At 33.9% G+C, this 19,020-nt stretch overlaps 1 protein-coding gene across 5 annotated transcripts in view; it reads right to left on the reverse strand.

The window, feature by feature from the left end:
- LOC139150530 (codanin-1-like) overlaps positions 1–19,020 on the reverse strand; it is a 98,009-nt gene that overhangs the window by 62,931 nt on the left and 16,058 nt on the right. For all 5 annotated transcript variants that reach the window (XR_011556240.1, XM_070722955.1, XM_070722954.1 and 2 more), the window contains 4 exons: positions 16,656–16,745; positions 12,932–13,007; positions 10,451–10,551; positions 1,483–1,590 (listed from right to left, as the gene is read on the reverse strand). Coding sequence is in view for 4 of the 5 variants with exons in the window: in XM_070722955.1 (XP_070579056.1) it covers positions 1,483–1,590; positions 10,451–10,551; positions 12,932–13,007; positions 16,656–16,745 (375 nt within the window). In the remaining variant the exon portion in view is untranslated. The remainder of the gene's footprint in view (positions 1–1,482; positions 1,591–10,450; positions 10,552–12,931; positions 13,008–16,655; positions 16,746–19,020) is intronic.

Genomic DNA, 19,020 nt, shown 5'->3' on the forward strand with positions numbered 1-19,020 from the left:
ATGATGCTGTAAGACTTTAATGCAAACGGTTTCTAAAAGGTAACAAACAGAGACTGGTTCCAAAAACAAAACTTTTGCTGGCTCTTTTGATCACAAAGTCTACTTTATGCATACTGGCTGTTATTTACAAATATGTTTCCAACCTTAACTATTGAGAAATGGACACAAGGGTAATTTTTCAGCAAATTTTTGCATCGTTAGTGTAAGCAAGCGAGGTGAGAAAGAAAATTATTAGTTAACAAGTAATTTTTGCAGACATTCTCCCTGCCAAAATATAAATTCTGCCAATATGAAAATACTTCATTGCAAGTGTGACAAGTGTACAAACCTTATTGTAATACACATTCGAAGTCAAGAAATGGCTAATAAGCACAAGAATGTGTCTTCTTAACAAGAAAATTGGCCCACATGGCAATCTCTGTGTTGCAAATATTGTCCCAAAGTTCCCAACATGAAATTGAAGTATCCTTTCAAATTTGCTTTTATTTCATATCAAATATTGAACTACCTTTGATATAATCACATGATGATATTTCCATTGCACATAATTAAACCCTGGCTAAAACAGTCCAGGGACAGGGATTAACTAAGGTGTTAAGAATATTATGAAGAGATCAGTCTTCTGTTTTCATTTGAAATTGTAATCATTATATAAATATATTGTTAGATTTTTTGATTTTGGAAGGGGCTTTAGAATATGAGACGGCTCTGAGAAAGCAAATGCCCTCTACAACTGCATCTTTTGTCAATGGAAAGTCCCTCGAAAAGACTTTTGCCTTGAAATATACAGAATTCTTGGGTGGATTAATATAAAATAATGACACCTTTGCAGTTTGCTGTGTGATATCAGTTGGAGTGTATGTAAATCTTGATGTTACAGTTCTGAGATGATATAGGAATTATCATTAGTTGCTAAAGTACTACTGGTAGTACTGATATAACCTCTTCTGTGGCAGGTTAAAGTTCACTAGTTTTTATATACTTGATATCCCCAGATGAGCTTTACACTTACAGTTTTTCAAATCAGATGTTCTCCTCTGTTGATTGTGACATGGTATGGACTTCATGGTAATACCACAATGGAATAAACTTATTGCTAGTCTATACCATTACAGAGAAACAGCTATAATTCTGGTTTTATATGTATGTCATGGAAAGCACAAGTTTAAATTTTTGATACTTGTTTTACACAAATAAAGTTGAGATAAATAAACCATTTTCAAGTTCATACACAAGTGATCAGTTCAGTAAATTAGTATACTTCCTGCTAGGGTCCTCTGCTACATTGGAATGGTCATATGTGCTTGTTGAATTCTATCTGAGCTTGTTCTATGTCATACAGGTGGCAATTTGGGTACGTTATTATGATAGCACCAGTTATTGTTGTATACCGTAAATGAACATTACTGTAAATGGAACTGAGAACTGATGTTGTAGGACTTTATGGGACGTGTACCACAAAAGGTATTATAAGTTGCTTACCTGTCTGCTATGACAATGAAATCATGAAAGAATTCTTCAGGTCCAGTAAAAGTTGGGGAAGGTGATGGTCCACCATGAGACAATGGCGTAATTAAACGTTCTTGCAGCCTGCAATGAACAACAACCATTGCTAATGACACTTTGCAACCATCTGATCATGTCACCAAGCTCAAAGGTGTTACATGCAGCAGTTTGAATACAAGAGAAGTTGGCCAGCTGTGAGCTCGTCCAGTCAGAGTTGTTCAACAGTTACTGGCTCGGCTGGTCAGAATAATACGTACATACATGCAATCCTAACAACACAATCACGATGACATCTGCCGCACAGAATGGTATATTGTGATTTACTTTTGATGAAAGCAAATTTTAACCTATGATTTGATTTACTATCATTAAACAATGTCTTGAGGACCTTTAGTACCTCTCGATTGTAGGCTGCAGAAACAGGTAGTCTAAGGTGTTCAGGGGGGACCTAATACCTAACCACAAAATAAGTGTACCGGTAGAACCAAAATATTAATTGGCATAAGTACAAGGAATTTTGTATTTTACGAAAATGTGAATGCAAAGTAAGATTGGACACATCAAATATGAAAGTTATGATACAACAGGTTTGAGTGATGATATTTAGACCATGATATTTTGGCCAAGGAAATTTACATGTTCAAATTTTATGCAAGGTGTAAAACATCTTAAAAAGGAAAAATTTAAATGAACTGCAGCAAGCTATCCCTAACCATGTATTAACCAAATCTCAAAGCTATTTAACAGGTAGTTTGTGATATGTTGTTCTGCATACCAAGAAACTGACAGTCATTGATTAACAGACAACAGACAATTGACCCGCAAGTCCATCACCTCCTGATAAGCTACCTATTGTTGACAGCATAGCTAAAATCATGAAACTTGGTATCACTGATGGAAGATTTTTTGTCAGTCTGAGCAAGGTAACAATAGGTCTCTTACAAACTGCTAGATTTATCTACTCAAAACTTACATACAAATTGCTTGATTTATAAGTCTCAAAACTTACATACAAATTACTTGATTTATAAGTCTCAAAACTTACATACAAATTGCTTGATTTATAAGTCTCAAAACTTACATACAAATTGCTTGATTCATAAGTCTCAAAACTTACATACAAATTGCTTGATTTATAAGTCTCAAAACTTACATACACATTGCTTGACTTATAAGTGTCAAAACTTACATACAAATTGCTTGATTTATAAGTCTTAAAACTTACATACAAATTGCTTGATTTATAAGTGTCAAAACTTACATACAAATTACTTGATTTATAAGTCTCAAAACTTACATACAAATTGCTTGATTTATAAGTCTCAAAACTTACATACAAATTGCTTGATTTATAAGTCTCAAAACTTACAAACAAAGTGCTTGATTTATAAGTCTCAAAACTTACATACAAATTACTTGATTTATAAGTCTCAAAACTTACATACAAATTGTTTGATTTATAAGTCTCAAAACTTACATACAAATTGCTTGATTTATAAGTCTCAAAACTTACATACAAATTGCTTGATTTATAAGTCTCAAAACTTACATACAAATTGCTTGATTTGTAAGTCTCAAAACTTACATACATATTGCTTGACTTATAAGTCTCAAAACTTACATACAAATTGCTTGATTTATAAGTCTCAAAACTTACATACAAATTGCTAGATTTATCTACTCAAAACTTACATACAAATTACTTGATTTATAAGTCTCAAAACTTACATACAAATTGCTTGACTTATAAGTCTCAAAACTTACATACAAATTGCTTGATTCATAAGTCTCAAAACTTACATACAAAGTGCTTGATTTATAAGTCTCAAAACTTACATACAAAGTGCTTGATTTATAAGTCTCAAAACTTACATACAAATTGCTTGATTTATAAGTCTCTAAACTTACATACAAATTGCTTGATTTATAAGTCTCAAAACTTACATACAAAGTGCTTGATTTATAAGTCTCTAAACTTACATACAAATTGCTTGATTTATAAGTCTCAAAACTAACATACAAATTGCTTGATTTATAAGTCTCAAAACTACATACAAATTGCTTGATTATAAGTGTCAAAACTTACATACAAATTGCTTGATTTATAAGTGTCAAAACTTACATACAAATTGCTTGATTTATAAGTCTCAAAACTTACATACAAATTGCTTGACTTATAAGTCTAAAAACTTACATACAAATTGCTTGATTTATAAGTCTCAAAACTTACATACAAATTACTTGATTTATAAGTCTCAAAACTTACATACAAATTGCTTGATTTATAAGTCTCAAAACTTACATACAAATTGCTTGATTTATAAGTCTCAAAACTTACATACAAATTGCTTGATTTATAAGTCTCAAAACTTACATACAAATTGCTTGATTTATAAGTCTCTAAACTTACATACAAATTGCTTGATTTATAAGTCTCAAAACTTACATACAAATGCTTGTAGTCCGTGGGCTAGAGGGGGTCTACGTGCACCCCCCCCACAGGATAACAAACCTGTATTTTTCAGAACCCTTGGGATCCCTAGAATACGAAATGGAATTTAACAGAAAAAATATAGGGACGCAATAGCTGTTATGGTCATGTTTTGAAGGGTACCGCAAAATCACGATTTTCCAAGCCAAATGCATTTTCGTCAAATCAGTCTTCTTGTAAGTCATGTGCTGAGCTCATTTTTTAACATAACCTCACTTGTTTGGTATCATTAGAAAGGGAATTTATTCCTCTTTAAGATGACATATTACATTATGCAATATCTGCTACAGTTTTTGTCAAATATAACCAAAACTTACCCCTTACCCCAAAATTTAACATTACAAATTACAGAAAATCTCAAATTCTACCAATTTTTTAGCTAGGCATATTAAAATATGCAATGCTTTGTCTGAAATCTGTTTTATTTGATACAGGGACATGTCAGAAATATGAAATAGACTTTTAACAGAAAAAATATTGGGAATCTACAGCTGTAACAGTCATATTTTGAAGGGTACCGCAAAATAATAGTGTTGCAGATTTGCATGCATTTTTGTTAAAACTGTCTTCCTATAAGTTATCTGCTGAGCTTGTTGTCGAATATAACCTAATTTGTTAGGTATCATTAGAAAGATAATTTACTAATCTTTAGAATGACATATTGTAACATGCAATATCTTCTATAGTTTTCATGATATGTAACCCAAACTTACCCCATACCCCAAAGTTTACATTGAAAATTTCAGTCATAGCTAAAACTAAATTCTACCATTTTTTTAGCTTGACACAAAAAACCTGGCCGTTTTTCTATTAAATCTGTTTTATTTGGTACAGGGACATGTCAGAAATAGTAAATAGACTTTTAACAGAAAAAATATTGGGAATCTACATCTGTAACAGTCATATTTTGAAGGGTACCGCAAAATCATAGTGTAGCAGATTTGTATGCATTTTTGTTAAATTTGTCTTCTTATAAGTTATCTGCTGAGCTTGTTGTTGAATATAACCTGGCTTGTTAGGTATCATTAGAAAGATAATTCACTAATCTTTAGAATGACATATTGTAACATGCAATATCTCCTATAGTTTTCATGATATGTAACCCAAACTTACCCAATACCCCAAAGTTTACATTGAAAATTTCAGTCATAGCTAAAACTAAATTCTACCATTTTTTTAGCTTGCACAAAGAACCTGGCCGTTTTTCTATTAAATCTGTTTTATTTGGTACAGGGACATGTCAGAAATAGTAAATAGACTTTTAACAGAAAAAATATTGGGAATCTACATCTGTAACAGTCATATTTTGAAGGGTACCGCAAAATCATAGTGTAGCAGATTTGTATGCATTTTTGTTAAATTTGTCTTCTTATAAGTTATCTGCTGAGCTTGTTGTTGAATATAACCTGATTTGTTAGGTATCATTAGAAAGATAATTCACTAATCTTTAGAATGACATATTGTAACATGCAATATCTTCTATAGTTTTCATGATATGTAACCCAAACTTACCCCATACCCCAAAGTTTACATTGAAAATTTCAGTCATAGCTAAAACTAAATTCTACCATTTTTCTAGCTTGACACAAAAAATCTGGCTGTTTTTGCTATTAAATCTCTTTTATTTGGTACAGGGACATGTCAGAAATATGAAATAGACTTTTAACAGAAAAAATATTGGGAATCTACATCTGTAACAGTCATATTTTGAAGGGTACCGCAAAATCATAGTGTAGCAGATTTGTATGCATTTTTGTTAAATTTGTCTTCTTATAAGTTATCTGCTGAGCTTGTTGTTGAATATAACCTGGTTTGTTAGGTATCATTAGAAAGATAATTCACTAATCTTTAGAATGACATATTGTAACATGCAATATCTCCTATAGTTTTCATGATATGTAACCCAAACTTACCCCATACCCCAAAGTTTACATTGAAAATTTCAGTGATAGCTAAAACCAAATTCTACCATTTTTCTAGCTTGACACAAAAAACCTGGCTGTTTTTGCTATTAAATCTCTTTTATTTGGTACAGGGACATGTCAAAAATATGAAATAGACTTTTAACAGAAAAAATATTGGGAATCTACATCTGTAACAGTCATATTTTGAAGGGTACCGCAAATTTATAGTGTAGCAGATTTGTATGCATTTTTGTTAAATTTGTCTTCTTATAAGTTATCTGCTGAGCTTGTTGTTGAATATAACCTGGTTTGTTAGGTATCATTAGAAAGATAATTCACTAATCTTTAGAATGACATATTGTAACATGCAATATCTTCTATAGTTTTCATGAAATATGACCAAAACTTACCCCATACCCCAAAATTTACATTGAAAATTGCAATCATTGCTAAAATCAAATTCTACCATTTTCTTTACCTAGACATATAAATTCCGGCATTTATTTGTATGAATCTATTTCATTCGGTTATGGGTCATGTGAAAAATATAAAATAGACTTTTAACAGAAAAAAGATTGGAATTCTGTAGTTGTAACGGTCAGATTTTGAAGGGTACAGCAAAATCTCAGTATTCCTGACTTGCGTGCCTTTTTGTTGAATCTATCGTCTTTTAAGTCATCTGCTGAGCTTCTTATAGAATATAATGTAAGTTGTTAGGTATCATTAGTAAGATTATTTACTAGCGTTTAAAAAGGCATATTGGAACATGCAATATCTTGTACAGATTTTTATGAAATATGACCAAAACTTACCCCATACCCCAACATTTACATCGAAAACTACTGTCATAGCTAATGTCAAATTCAAGCAATTTTTAACGCAGACATAAAAAATTAGGCAATTTTTTTGTATGAAATCTGTTTTATTGTGTACTTGGCCATATCAGAAATATGAAATGAACTTTTAACAGAAAAAATATTGGGATTCTATAGCTGTAACAGCTGTATTTTGAAGGGTACAGCAAAATCTCAGTATTCCTGATTCGCATGCGTATTTGTTAAATATGTCACCTTATAAGTCGTCTAATGAGCTTGTTATTGATTATAACCGGTTTTGTTCAGTATCATTGAAAAGGTAATTACATAGTCTTTACAATGACATATTGTAACAGGCAATATCTTGTATAGTTTTCATGGAATATGACCAAAACTTACCCCATACCCCAAGGTTTATATTGAAAGTACTGTCATAGATAACGTGATCAAATTCCGTGAATTTTTAGCTAGACATGATAAAAATAGCTCTGTTTCGGTATTAAATCTGTTGTATATGGTACTGGGTCATGTCAGAAATGTGAAATAGACTTTTAACAGAAAAAATATTTGGACTGTATAGTTGTAACAGCCATATTGTGAAGGGAAATGCAAAATCGCAGTACCGCAAATTGGCACCTTTTTTGTTAAATTCTTCTTCTTGTAAGTCATCTGCTGAACTTATTTTATGACACAACCTGGCTTGTGAGGTATCATTAGTAGGGAAATTTATTCTTCTTTAAGATGACATATTGTAATATACAATGTCATACATAGTTTTCCTGGAATATGGTCAAACTTTACCCCATACCCACAAAGTTCAAATCGCAAATTACAGCGTATCTTAAATTCTACCATTTTTTGCTGCACATAATACAAAAGGCAATTCTTGTTTAAAATCTGATTTATTTGTTACAAAAGTATGTCACAAGTATAAAATTAACTTTTAACTTTTAAGATGATACAATTTAGTAGCCATTTGGATCATTTTTGGAGGGGGAACCCATATATTGCAAATGTATGTGTTTCGGCAAATTTGCCCTGATACCTGGGTACCCTTCCAAATATGATCCAAAAGGCTACAAAATCATATTATGTTCCTGTTAAAAGTTAATTTCATATTTGTAACATACTTTTTAACAAAACACATATTTCATAGATTGCATACAAGCATTGCCTTTGGTATATAAAGTTAATAAATTGTAAAAAATGGTAGAGTTTCAGATTTGCAGTAATTTGCTGTGTAAACCTTGTGTATGGGGTAAGCTTTGGTCCTATTTCATGAAACCTAAACAAGACATTGCATATTACAATATGTCATTTAAAGACTAGTAAATTACCTTTCTATTGATACCTAACAAGCCAGGTTATGTCAAAAATATAGCTCAGCAGATGACTTTTAAGAAGACAGATATTACAAAAAAGCAAGCGAGTTGGCAATACTGTGATTTTGCGGTACCCTTCAAAATATGACTGTTACAGCTGTAGAGTCCCAACATTTTTTCTGTTAAAAGTCTATTTCATAATTCTGACATGTCTCTGTACCAAATAAAACAGATTTAATAGCAAAAACGGCCAGATTTTATATGTCTAGGTAAAAAATGGTAGAATTTAGTTTTAGCTATGACTGAAATTTTCAATGTAAACTTTGGGGTATGGGGTAACTTTTGGTTATATATCATGAAAAATATAGAAGATATTGCATGTTACAATATGTCATTCTAAAGATTAGTGAATTATCTTTCTAATGATACCTAACAAGCCAGGTTATATTCAACAACAAGCTCAGCAGATAACTTATAAGAAGACAAATTTAACAAAAATGCATACAAATCTGCTACACTATGATTTTGCGGTACCCTTCAAAATATGACTGTTACAGATGTAGAGTCCCAATATTTTTTCTGTTAAAAGTCTATTTCATAATTCTGACATGTCCCTGTACCAAATAAAATAGATTTAATAGCAAAAACGGCCAATTTTTTTGTGTCAAGCTAAAAAAAATGGTAGAATTTAGTTTTAGCTATGACTGAAATTTTCAATGTAAACTTTGGGGTATGGGGTAAGTTTGGGTTACATATCATGAAAACTATAGAAGATATTGCATGTTACAATATGTCATTCTAAAGATTAGTGAATATATCTTCTAATGATACCTAACAAGCCAGGTTATATTCAACAACAAGCTCAGCAGATAACTTATAAGAAGACAGATTTGACAAAAATGCATGCAAATCTGCTACACTATGATTTTGCGGTACCCTTCAAAATATGACTGTTACAGATGTTGATTCCCAATATTGTTTCTGTTAAAAGTCTATTTCATAATTCTGACATGTCCCTGTACCAAATAAAATAGATTTAATAGCAAAAACGGCCAGATTTTTTGTGTCAAGCTAAAAAAATGGTAGAATTTAGTTTTAGCTATGACTGAAATTTTCAATGTAACTTTGGGTATGGGTAAGTTTGGGTTACATATCATGAAAACTATAGAAGATATTGCATGTTACAATATGCCATTCTAAAGATTAGTAAATTATCTTTCTAATGATACCTAACAAGCCAGGTTATATTCAACAACAAGCTCAGCAGATAACTTATAAGAAGACAAATTTAACAAAAATGCATGCAAATCTGCTACACTATGATTTTGCGGTACCCTTCAAAATATGACTGTTACAGATGTTGATTCCCAATATTTTTTCTGTTAAAAGTCTATTTCATATTTCTGACATGTCCCTGTATCAAATAAAACAGATTTCAGACAAAGCATTGCATTTTTTATTATGCCTAGCTAAAAAATTGGTAGAATTTGAGATTTTCTGTAATTTGTTATGTTAAATTTTGGGGTAAGGGGTAAGTTTTGGTTATATTTGACAAAAACTGTAGAAGATATTGCATAATGCAATATGTCATCTTAAAGAGGAATGAATTCCCTTTCTAATGATATCAAACAAGTGAGGTTATGTTAAAAAATGAGCTCAGCACATGACTTACAAGAAGACAGATTTGACAAAATGCATTTGGCTTGGAAAATCGTGATTTTGCGGTACCCTTCAAAACATGACCATAACAGCTATTGCGTCCCTATATTTTTTCTGTTAAAATTCCATTTCGTATTCTAGGGATCCCAAGGGTTCTGAAAAATACAGGTTTGTTATCCTGTGGGGGGGTGCACGTAGACCCCCTCTAGCCCACGGACTATTGATTTATAAGTGTCAAAACTTACATACAAATTGCTTGATTTATAAGTCTCAAAACTTACATACAAATTGCTTGACTTATAAGTCTAAAAACTTACATACAAATTGCTTGATTTATAAGTCTCAAAACTTACATACAAATTGCTTGATTTATAAGTCTCAAAGCTTACATACAAATTACTTGATTTATAAGTCTCAAAACTTACATACAAATTGCTTGATTTATAAGTCTCAAAACTTACATACAAATTGCTTGATTTATAAGTCTCAAAACTTACATACAAATTGCTTGATTTATAAGTCTTAAAACTTACATACAAATTGCTTGATTTATAAGTCTCAAAACTTACATACAAATTGCTTGATTTATAAGTCTCAAAACTTACATACAAATTACTTGATTTATAAGTCTCAAAACTTACATACAAATTGCTTGATTTATAAGTCTCTAAACTTACATACAAATTGCTTGATTTATAAGTCTCAAAACTTACATACAAAGTGCTTGATTTATAAGTCTCTAAACTTACATACCTCTTCAGTTTTTCAGGATTGTTCTTCTTCAGATGTTGAAGAAATTCCATGTCATCAGAGTTGTTCATGTCATCCACAATAGAATGATGTCCTTTACACATCTAAAGATTCATAAAATTATGTGAAAGGAAATTTTAAGGCAACTGAATTCTGTGAACATTTAGTTGCATTTGTATGAATGTGTATTTGTTTACCAATGGCAAAGGGACCCTTCCCTGACAAAAATTAGAGGTCCCTGATTCCCCCAATTCCAATTTGTTCCAATTGAACATCACTCTATACACATAAACACATAAGACATCAACTTAACATAGAAACAGGTAGACATCGTAAAATGGGAACAGAAAAACGTCTCTGCCCATGTTGCCAAGAGTAACAAAATAGAAGAAATACACTTTTTACTCTTATGCCCATTATATAACAAGTCATCGTTGATGACACAGTCCCCACTTGTTAATGGGTACTTTGATTACAAGTCCTCAGACAGGATAGAGTCCTCTTCATTAATTAGGTCTGTGATAAATATACTTTGATACAGATGGCACTAAATGGCCAAGAATGAGTTCCATGGTGATGAAAACATAAAACCAATGTAGGCCACCATCCTAAAGGTCATTAAATGAGTCAACTAGGAATTAATCAACAGAATGTTGCAAAACATTTTTGCATCCTATCATAACACTGATAGATTATCACTGGTACCATATTTCATAAAGTTTGATGCTGTGTTTCTGGACATTCACCCTAAAACAAAAGTTCATCATTTAAAGGCAAATTGGCAATTAATTTAATTTATTGGATCGTATCACAAAACAAATCGACGTGCATATGTATGACATTGGTCAATGTCCTTGCACCAACTTTGTATAAAATCGGTTGAGATATGCCCGAGTTATGGCTTTGTACATGTAAAATCGTAACAAAATGGCCGCACGGCAGCCATATTGGATCGTATCACAAAACAAATCGACGTGCATATCTATGACATTGGTTAATGTCCTTGTACCAACTTTAAATAAAATGGGTTGAAACATGTCTGAGATTAATGGCTCCGTACATGAAAAAATCGTAATAAAATGGCCTCCTGGCGGCCATATTGGATCATATCACAAAACAATCGACGTGCATATGTATGACATTGGTCAATGTCCTTGTACCAACTTTGAATGAAATCGGTTGAGATATGCCCGAGTTATGGCTTTGTACATGAAAAAATTGTAACAAAATGGCCACACAGCAGCCATATTGGATCGTATCACAAAACAAATTGACGTGCATATCTATGACATTGGTCAATGTCCTTGTACCAACTTTGAATAAAATCGGTTGAAACATGTCTGAGTTATGGCTTTGTACATGAAAAATCGTAACAAAATGGCCGCACGGCAGCTATATTGGATCGTATCACAAAACAAATTGACATGCATATCTATGACATTGGTTAATGTCCTTGTACCAACTTTGAATAAAATCGGTTGAGATATGCCTGAGTTATGGCTCTGTACATGATAAATCGTAATAAAATGGCCGCCTGGCGGCCATATTGGATCGTATCACAAAACAAATCGATTCGCATATGTATGACATATGAAGTAATCCTTGTACCAAGTTTGAATGAAATCGCTCTCGGCATCTCTGAGATATCTGCGTGAATGGACGGACGGACGGACGGACGCACGCACGCATGCACGGACATGACCAAACCTATAAGTCCCCCGGACAGTGTCCGTGGGGACTAACAAAGAAAGAATACAAAGCCTACGTTTAAAACACAAGAAACAAAGTTTAACTGAAACATTTATTGAAATAATGACAAACAATAACACAGCTGTTTCTTTGGCAAAATTTATTTATTGTTTTGAAAAGATAAAATTTTATATTACTTCTAAGTGAATTTGGAAGTTTTTCTCTTTCTTTCTGACTTGTTGAATATCTTTATTGTATGTGCTAATATGCCAGAATGGCATAAAGTTCAATAAAGATCAATTCTATTCTATTCTAAATATGCATGTACTTGCACATAGTGGGACACAAAAATTGATAAAATGCAAAAAGAACAGTATTTCTTCATTCAACTTGATATTCCCAAGACATTTTTCTATTTTACAAATATTTCATTCAAAAACTTTCCAGCTAGCTGTGTTTTCATTAAAGTTTGGCGCAGCTTAAACAAAACTGAATTTAGAATTGAGTTTACCCTGAAGGGAAATTTTCATCAATGCTCACTGATGGGTAGCATCATAACACCTGTTGACAGAGTGGTCAAAAAAGTAACAGTTGCTTACAGTTAGAATAGGTGAAGTCTTGACTATTTCTTTTTATATATCATGCTGACTAACATTAATAGATACTCTTTCCCATAAAATTCAGCTAATTTACACTTGACAAGTTCACACAGAATGGTAAATCAACAATAAGTTCATGATTGATGTCAAAGTCATGAAGATCCCCCATGAAGTTCAGGTGATTTGCAGAACTTACCTTCATGAGTTGTGATTGAAATAATCTCACAAAGTGAGCACAATTAGCAAACTTCAGCTCTTGATGAATTAATTGCCTGTAAAAGAAAGAAAAACATTAATGCTTCCACTTACCATCTTGTTGACTCTTTTTGTAAAATATATGTAGATACCTGTAGAATAATACTCGTCTGTTATGTCTAGACATTACACAAAATACCAGTACTACACAACATATCTTACAATTGATGTACTGTTAACAGTGTTTTTGCTTGCTTATCCCTATTGTATATCTTTTTATTACAACTATTGAAAATGGCCTACAATATCTTTTCAAGCACAAGCATAAGATGTAATTACAACCACAGTGCACACACAGAAGACCACTAATCGGTTAGTTACCAACCAAGGGAGTAGCACTAGGGGTGGCACCGCTGTCATTCACAGTTCCTGTGCGTTGGGATTTAGTCAACCACATAGTTTGTACAACTTTGCAGAGTTGCACATTATGAAGGTTTGACTCATCAGTACAGTTATGGCATTGCCATTGTCTGTCCATGTGAACGCCTTAGATCGTGTTAGTACGCTTGCATGACAGCCACAGTATGAACGTGTATTATTTTATTACATGTAGCTGACAAGGTGACTTTATTGGGATTAATAGGAATAAACAAGTCAGTGGGCATTATAGTTCCTCTCAAATCAACCTTGATAACCATATTGTCTGTGAACATATGATATTATAATCTAAAGCTATGTCCATGAATGGCCAGGCCAAGACAGTGAAAGGCAATAGCTTCCTCATTCTCTGAGGAAAAGTGCAGTCTACATGTAGAGCCATCAGAAATCACCCCAACGAGACGATTAAGTCAATTTGAGGCCACATCAAGGAGAGTTGAGACTGTAAAATTAAATTACAGTGACGTATCTGACCAAGTTGGTAGACCTTGTCACTCTTCACTTGTGATCAGCAGTTGACATGGTGATATTTGTGTAGGCACAATTTATTTGCACTGTCAGTCTTTACACTCACAGCATGTTGCCTGCTTAGTAAGCATAAACAAAGTTGGTTTCACCAAGCTATGCCCAATTTTCAACTAAACAAGCAGTGAGGGGAACTAACTTGACAGATTTCTGTGCCTTTCCCAGCTGTTTGTTTCCAAATGAACTCATTTTGACAAGAACCGCCATATCAAGAAGTGTCTTATTGAGACGGCAGGATACCAGGTTCGTAAAAATGGCCCCAAAATTCCACCAAGTTGGCAGGATAAGGGCTGCCAGTGCACAGCTTCTGGCTGCATCAACTTTCAGCCTCATTTTAACCAAGTTGGTGGGCAATCAGTTAGTGGTCAAAATCATTCTGACAACAGCTCATAATTGTGAGGGCAAACTTGGCCATGAATGTTTGACTGTGTTGACCACCTGTTGCCGACACAAGCACACTGACTTCCCACACATTATCTTTTGCTTTCTTTAAGTCTATGTCTGCTTAAAACCACCTAAAGAAATTTTACAAATTTGTTTTTAACATATAGGAAAAAATTGAAGTTGTCACTTTGTAACCATTGGCAAACTGTCATAAATGAAAGCTTCTGTCCAAATGACAACATTACAGAAAACAATCCTGTTCCCCACTGTAAAGGCACTGAAACTATATGCCTCACTGACCCCTATCCACAGGAAATGTGATGAGAAGGATGCGGGTTCTGTTGTACCTCCCAGCTTCCTGGGTTAGGCCTACTAACAAACTGTCCATTAGAGTAGTGTATGTGGCAAGTCATTACACAGGTTACTGTGGTTTTACGACTTATCCGGACACCAAACTTGCTAATTACCCAGCAACTTGGCTGATGATATCGAGACTTTGATCAGTAATTACCAAAGCACTTTGGTAATTCACCTCAAAATTGATACTTGATCTGGCTGCAGTAACTCCATGGGTGGCAAAGTGTAAACACAGACGCTGACAGCCACAGTGCACACAGTGATAGCATAAACCAATTTGAGACATGAGTTTGCACTCTAATGTATTCAACAGTGTACCCATACAAAACTTGCTGAACAAAGTGATGAAAATGGCACAGGACAAATACAACTTGCAATGCAGTAAACCTGCCCACTACACCAAAATATTTCTGTAACTTCAATCATGGAGGTAGCTACCTCCATGCTTAAATGGACATCATATCTGATTGAATAGTCCTCTTTTTCCGCTCAATTCGTGCTGATTTAGGCACAATTATTGAACACCACTCAAACTTTCAATCACTTTCCTAAATCGACTTACACCTGCAGAAATTGTAAAGGAAGCTAGAATACAGAAAAGATTTTCAATCTCTCTCTCCATGAACTGGTATACCTCGATCACATTTATGCTGATAGACAACCATTGCAGCAAAACTCCGCAACGATTTCAAGCTAAACTGACACAGTATTTCATATCCCTGCATGAAATGAAATTGAAAACACAATCCCATCAGTGACATTTGGTAAAATTTTCACATGAATCATATGCCAAAACTAAAAAAAAATGAAACAATGACGTCTTGTACTTTGCCGATCAACAGCACAGTGTCAACTGTGAAGTGACATCTGCATTGCCTGCACGTAAAAGCAACTCAGCGTATCTCAGTATCAAATGGTCTGCATCTTATGAAAACAACAACTGGCAGTCAAAGTTGTAATAGTCACCGGTAAAAACTCTTCACAGATGAAAGGATAATTGCTTCAAATGAATGAAACTGCAGGTTTTAGAGGAGGAAAACCAATGGCGGATGCGCGGAGTGGGACTATTCTATTTAGGTGACGGAGACGGAGGGTCATACGATTATAAATAAAGTGGATAACATAGGATTTTCCTCACAATACTGTAATAGGAATTCCAATGTCCCCTTGTTTTAACATAAGTAATAATTTTGCTGCTCTGAAAAGTAATTAAACAAACTCTAACGACCAATTATACTCTTCTAACCTCTCCGTAGTTGAGTTTTACATGTAACACGGATGAACAGCACACATGTACATGTGCTGGTTTTACTGAGGAATGCTGTTCAGTGGAATGCCAACCCCTGGTCACAAATTAGTTTATGGCACTAGTATGATACTTATCAGTGACTTTGTATACACATTGTGTACCCCATGGAGCACTCATGCAGCCAGATCAAGTATCAAGTTTTAGGTGAATTACCGAAGTTCTTTGGTAATTACCGATCAAAGTTTCAATATCATCAGCGAAGTTGCTGGGTAATTAGCAAGTTTGGTGTCCGGATAAGTCGTACAACCACAATGTTTTCTGCATCTACATATTCACCTGCATCACCAAAACTATAGAATAATAGCAATAATGTACCCCTTCAAAAACTTTGCACTCCATAACGCACTCAGCTTCGCCTCATACATTATATCATGCAAAGTTTGTTTCTGTCCATTATGGGCTGGGAAGGGGTACATTATTGCTAAGTTATTACAAAAATAGAAAATCTATAAAATGATTACCAAATGGAAAACAGTATCTATATGCCAAAGCAACTTGACCAACTCAATAGTTCCATAGTTTTTAATTATAATTTTTACATTTTTCACATTAATATGTATAATTTCTAAACAAATGTAATTATTAGCATAAAACCTCACATACCAACAATGATGCAGCTGACCTGGAAAGGCCTATCATGTTAACAAAGCCAATTGTTATGAAAATGAATATGATCTATGGTCTGTGAAGGGTAGGGTGTTTGGGTACTCACCAGATCTTTTGAGCCATTGCAGCTTTCATAATCCAGCCAGGCTTATGGTGGTTGTCTTCCCATTCACGTATCAGCTCATAGAATATATCTCTGAAAGCAAATATAAGAGTGTCTGTATTTTCACAATCATACACAATATCATTAAAGACCATAAAACAATAGTCATAATTGTACAAAAACAGATATCTGGCAATGAACAAAACTTGGTTGAGTCTATAGGGAAAGTATGGTCTCAATATGACATGTTGAGACTATAAATTTGTCCTCTGAGTTTTGAATGGTGTCAGAGACACTTGGCTCCCATTTTCAGCACAATCAATTGATGTAAATATGACATGTATGTATATCCAGCACTTTCAATTTAATACTAAGGGGTTATAACACAAGTTGGGTTGAGTAGTGTGTCCGTATTTTGACAAGTTGTGTTGCAACGAGTCAAAATACTAACACATCAATTTACCAGACTTGATATTGACAAAACATTTTGTAATAACTCCTTTATCATGCATGCAAAATTTGGTGATGACTGTTTTTGGTGGGACATTCCAAAATTAGCAGTGAAATAAATAACAAACATTCTTGCTTGCTTCTTGATGTATTAATATATGGTACTGTTTGTTGCAAAAAGGGGTGATGTCTACCGTATCACTTGATAGTATTATTCCACCACAGGAATATGCCAATTCATGTATCAACATTAAACCGTTGATGCAGGTTCTCATGATTTGAAGGACATTTATAATACAATTTAGTTGGACAGTAAGAAATAAACACAGGTTTGAGAGCAAATAATTGGTGTATTCTGTTTTGTGAAAACATTTTTCTACCCTTCTGTAAATAAGTCCAGGTCAAACTTGACATCACAATCCAATATTTTTCAGCAGGACAATGATTAAGCTGTCTTGCAGCATAAACAAGTAACCATTTCAAATACATCAATGAATGCAATCCTGATATAGCATTCTGCTTATTGCCAAGACTAATGTTGGTAGACTTCTTGTACGTCAAATTTACCATGTTAGAAGAGATTTTGTGAAGTTGTCAGGGATGATGAAGATGACATATAGGTACATTGTTGGTATTTGAATTTGAACTTACCCATGATGTTCAATTTAACCCTTTCACCCCAGTTCCCTGTATACAGGTCCAACTTTACCATAGAAAACAATGGATTTGGGACAAACCATGGTGGTGAAGGGTTAATGATGATAAACTTATCTAAACTACTTAAAAAACTGAAGTTTGACTTCCTGTGGCTTATAGTATGTTGTATTCCACAACATACTAGTAGCATTGAAACTTCAGTGAATGCTTTGGCTTCATAATATATTTTCAGTTATGTTAATTGTCAGGTTGTTGATTCATGGTTAAGCTAATTGTAATTTCCCTCTCTCAGTCTCTGGATAGTATAACTCATTTGCAGGAAAATTAGTGTACAGGAATTGTGCGACATATGATGCTCTCTCCAACCATACACAGATACTTATTATTTTAAGTCAATCCTCAGCAGACACACATACAAGACAGTGTATTAAAGGGACATTATTTGTATCTTTTGACTTTTTTTTTGCATTTTTTCGATGACTGAAATCCCCGGTCAAATCAATGGGAGACCTAAATTGTGACTATGGACGGCTTCAAGGATATGCAAAACCACCTTCTTGCTCTTTACGGCAAAGGTTCAATGTTGGTAAGGGCGTCCGCGCGATTTGAACCAACCGCCATGATTGAACCCCTGCACATGACCAATATTACTACGCATACGTGCAACCATCAAAGTACAGCTGGAACGTGAAAGGCCTGTGACCTACACACTAACTTCAGCACAACGGATATCGAGAACACGGCGCATAAACAAATGCATGTATCACAAACTTCTGTCAAATAGTGAAACTAAGCAGGGCATTTGCTTGTAAGTTTGATTTTAGTATCGATGACACGGACTGTGAAACAAATAAAACCATAGACGCAATTGAGTCAATGGTAAAACTAAAACGATGTCAGATTGCTGTGGTGATAGTGAAACAGGTACAGAGTAATCAATCAATCAATCTTTATTATACTCAACTCACACTAGCAGAGAGTGTGGTATGGTACATTCCAAAATTGGACAAAGTACAAAACTGAACACTTTCGAGAGGACAACAAAGTTGTACAATAAGCAAACTGTTTAACAGTGGGAAGGCTATTGAATGCATTTCCTGTGCATTTGATCGTTAGCAAATCTTCTCAACTTTTAAGATCTTTACATGTAGGGCATTTTCTTGCCATTACGTTGGTTCGTTTTACAAACACGACATGACCACTTGTTGAACCTGGAAACATCGCACTCGGACTGAACACTGGACCGTGTGTGTAGCATCGG

This window comes from Ptychodera flava, chromosome 14, assembly GCF_041260155.1.
Source record: "Ptychodera flava strain L36383 chromosome 14, AS_Pfla_20210202, whole genome shotgun sequence".
In the NCBI taxonomy this organism is placed as follows: Eukaryota; Metazoa; Hemichordata; class Enteropneusta; family Ptychoderidae; genus Ptychodera; species Ptychodera flava.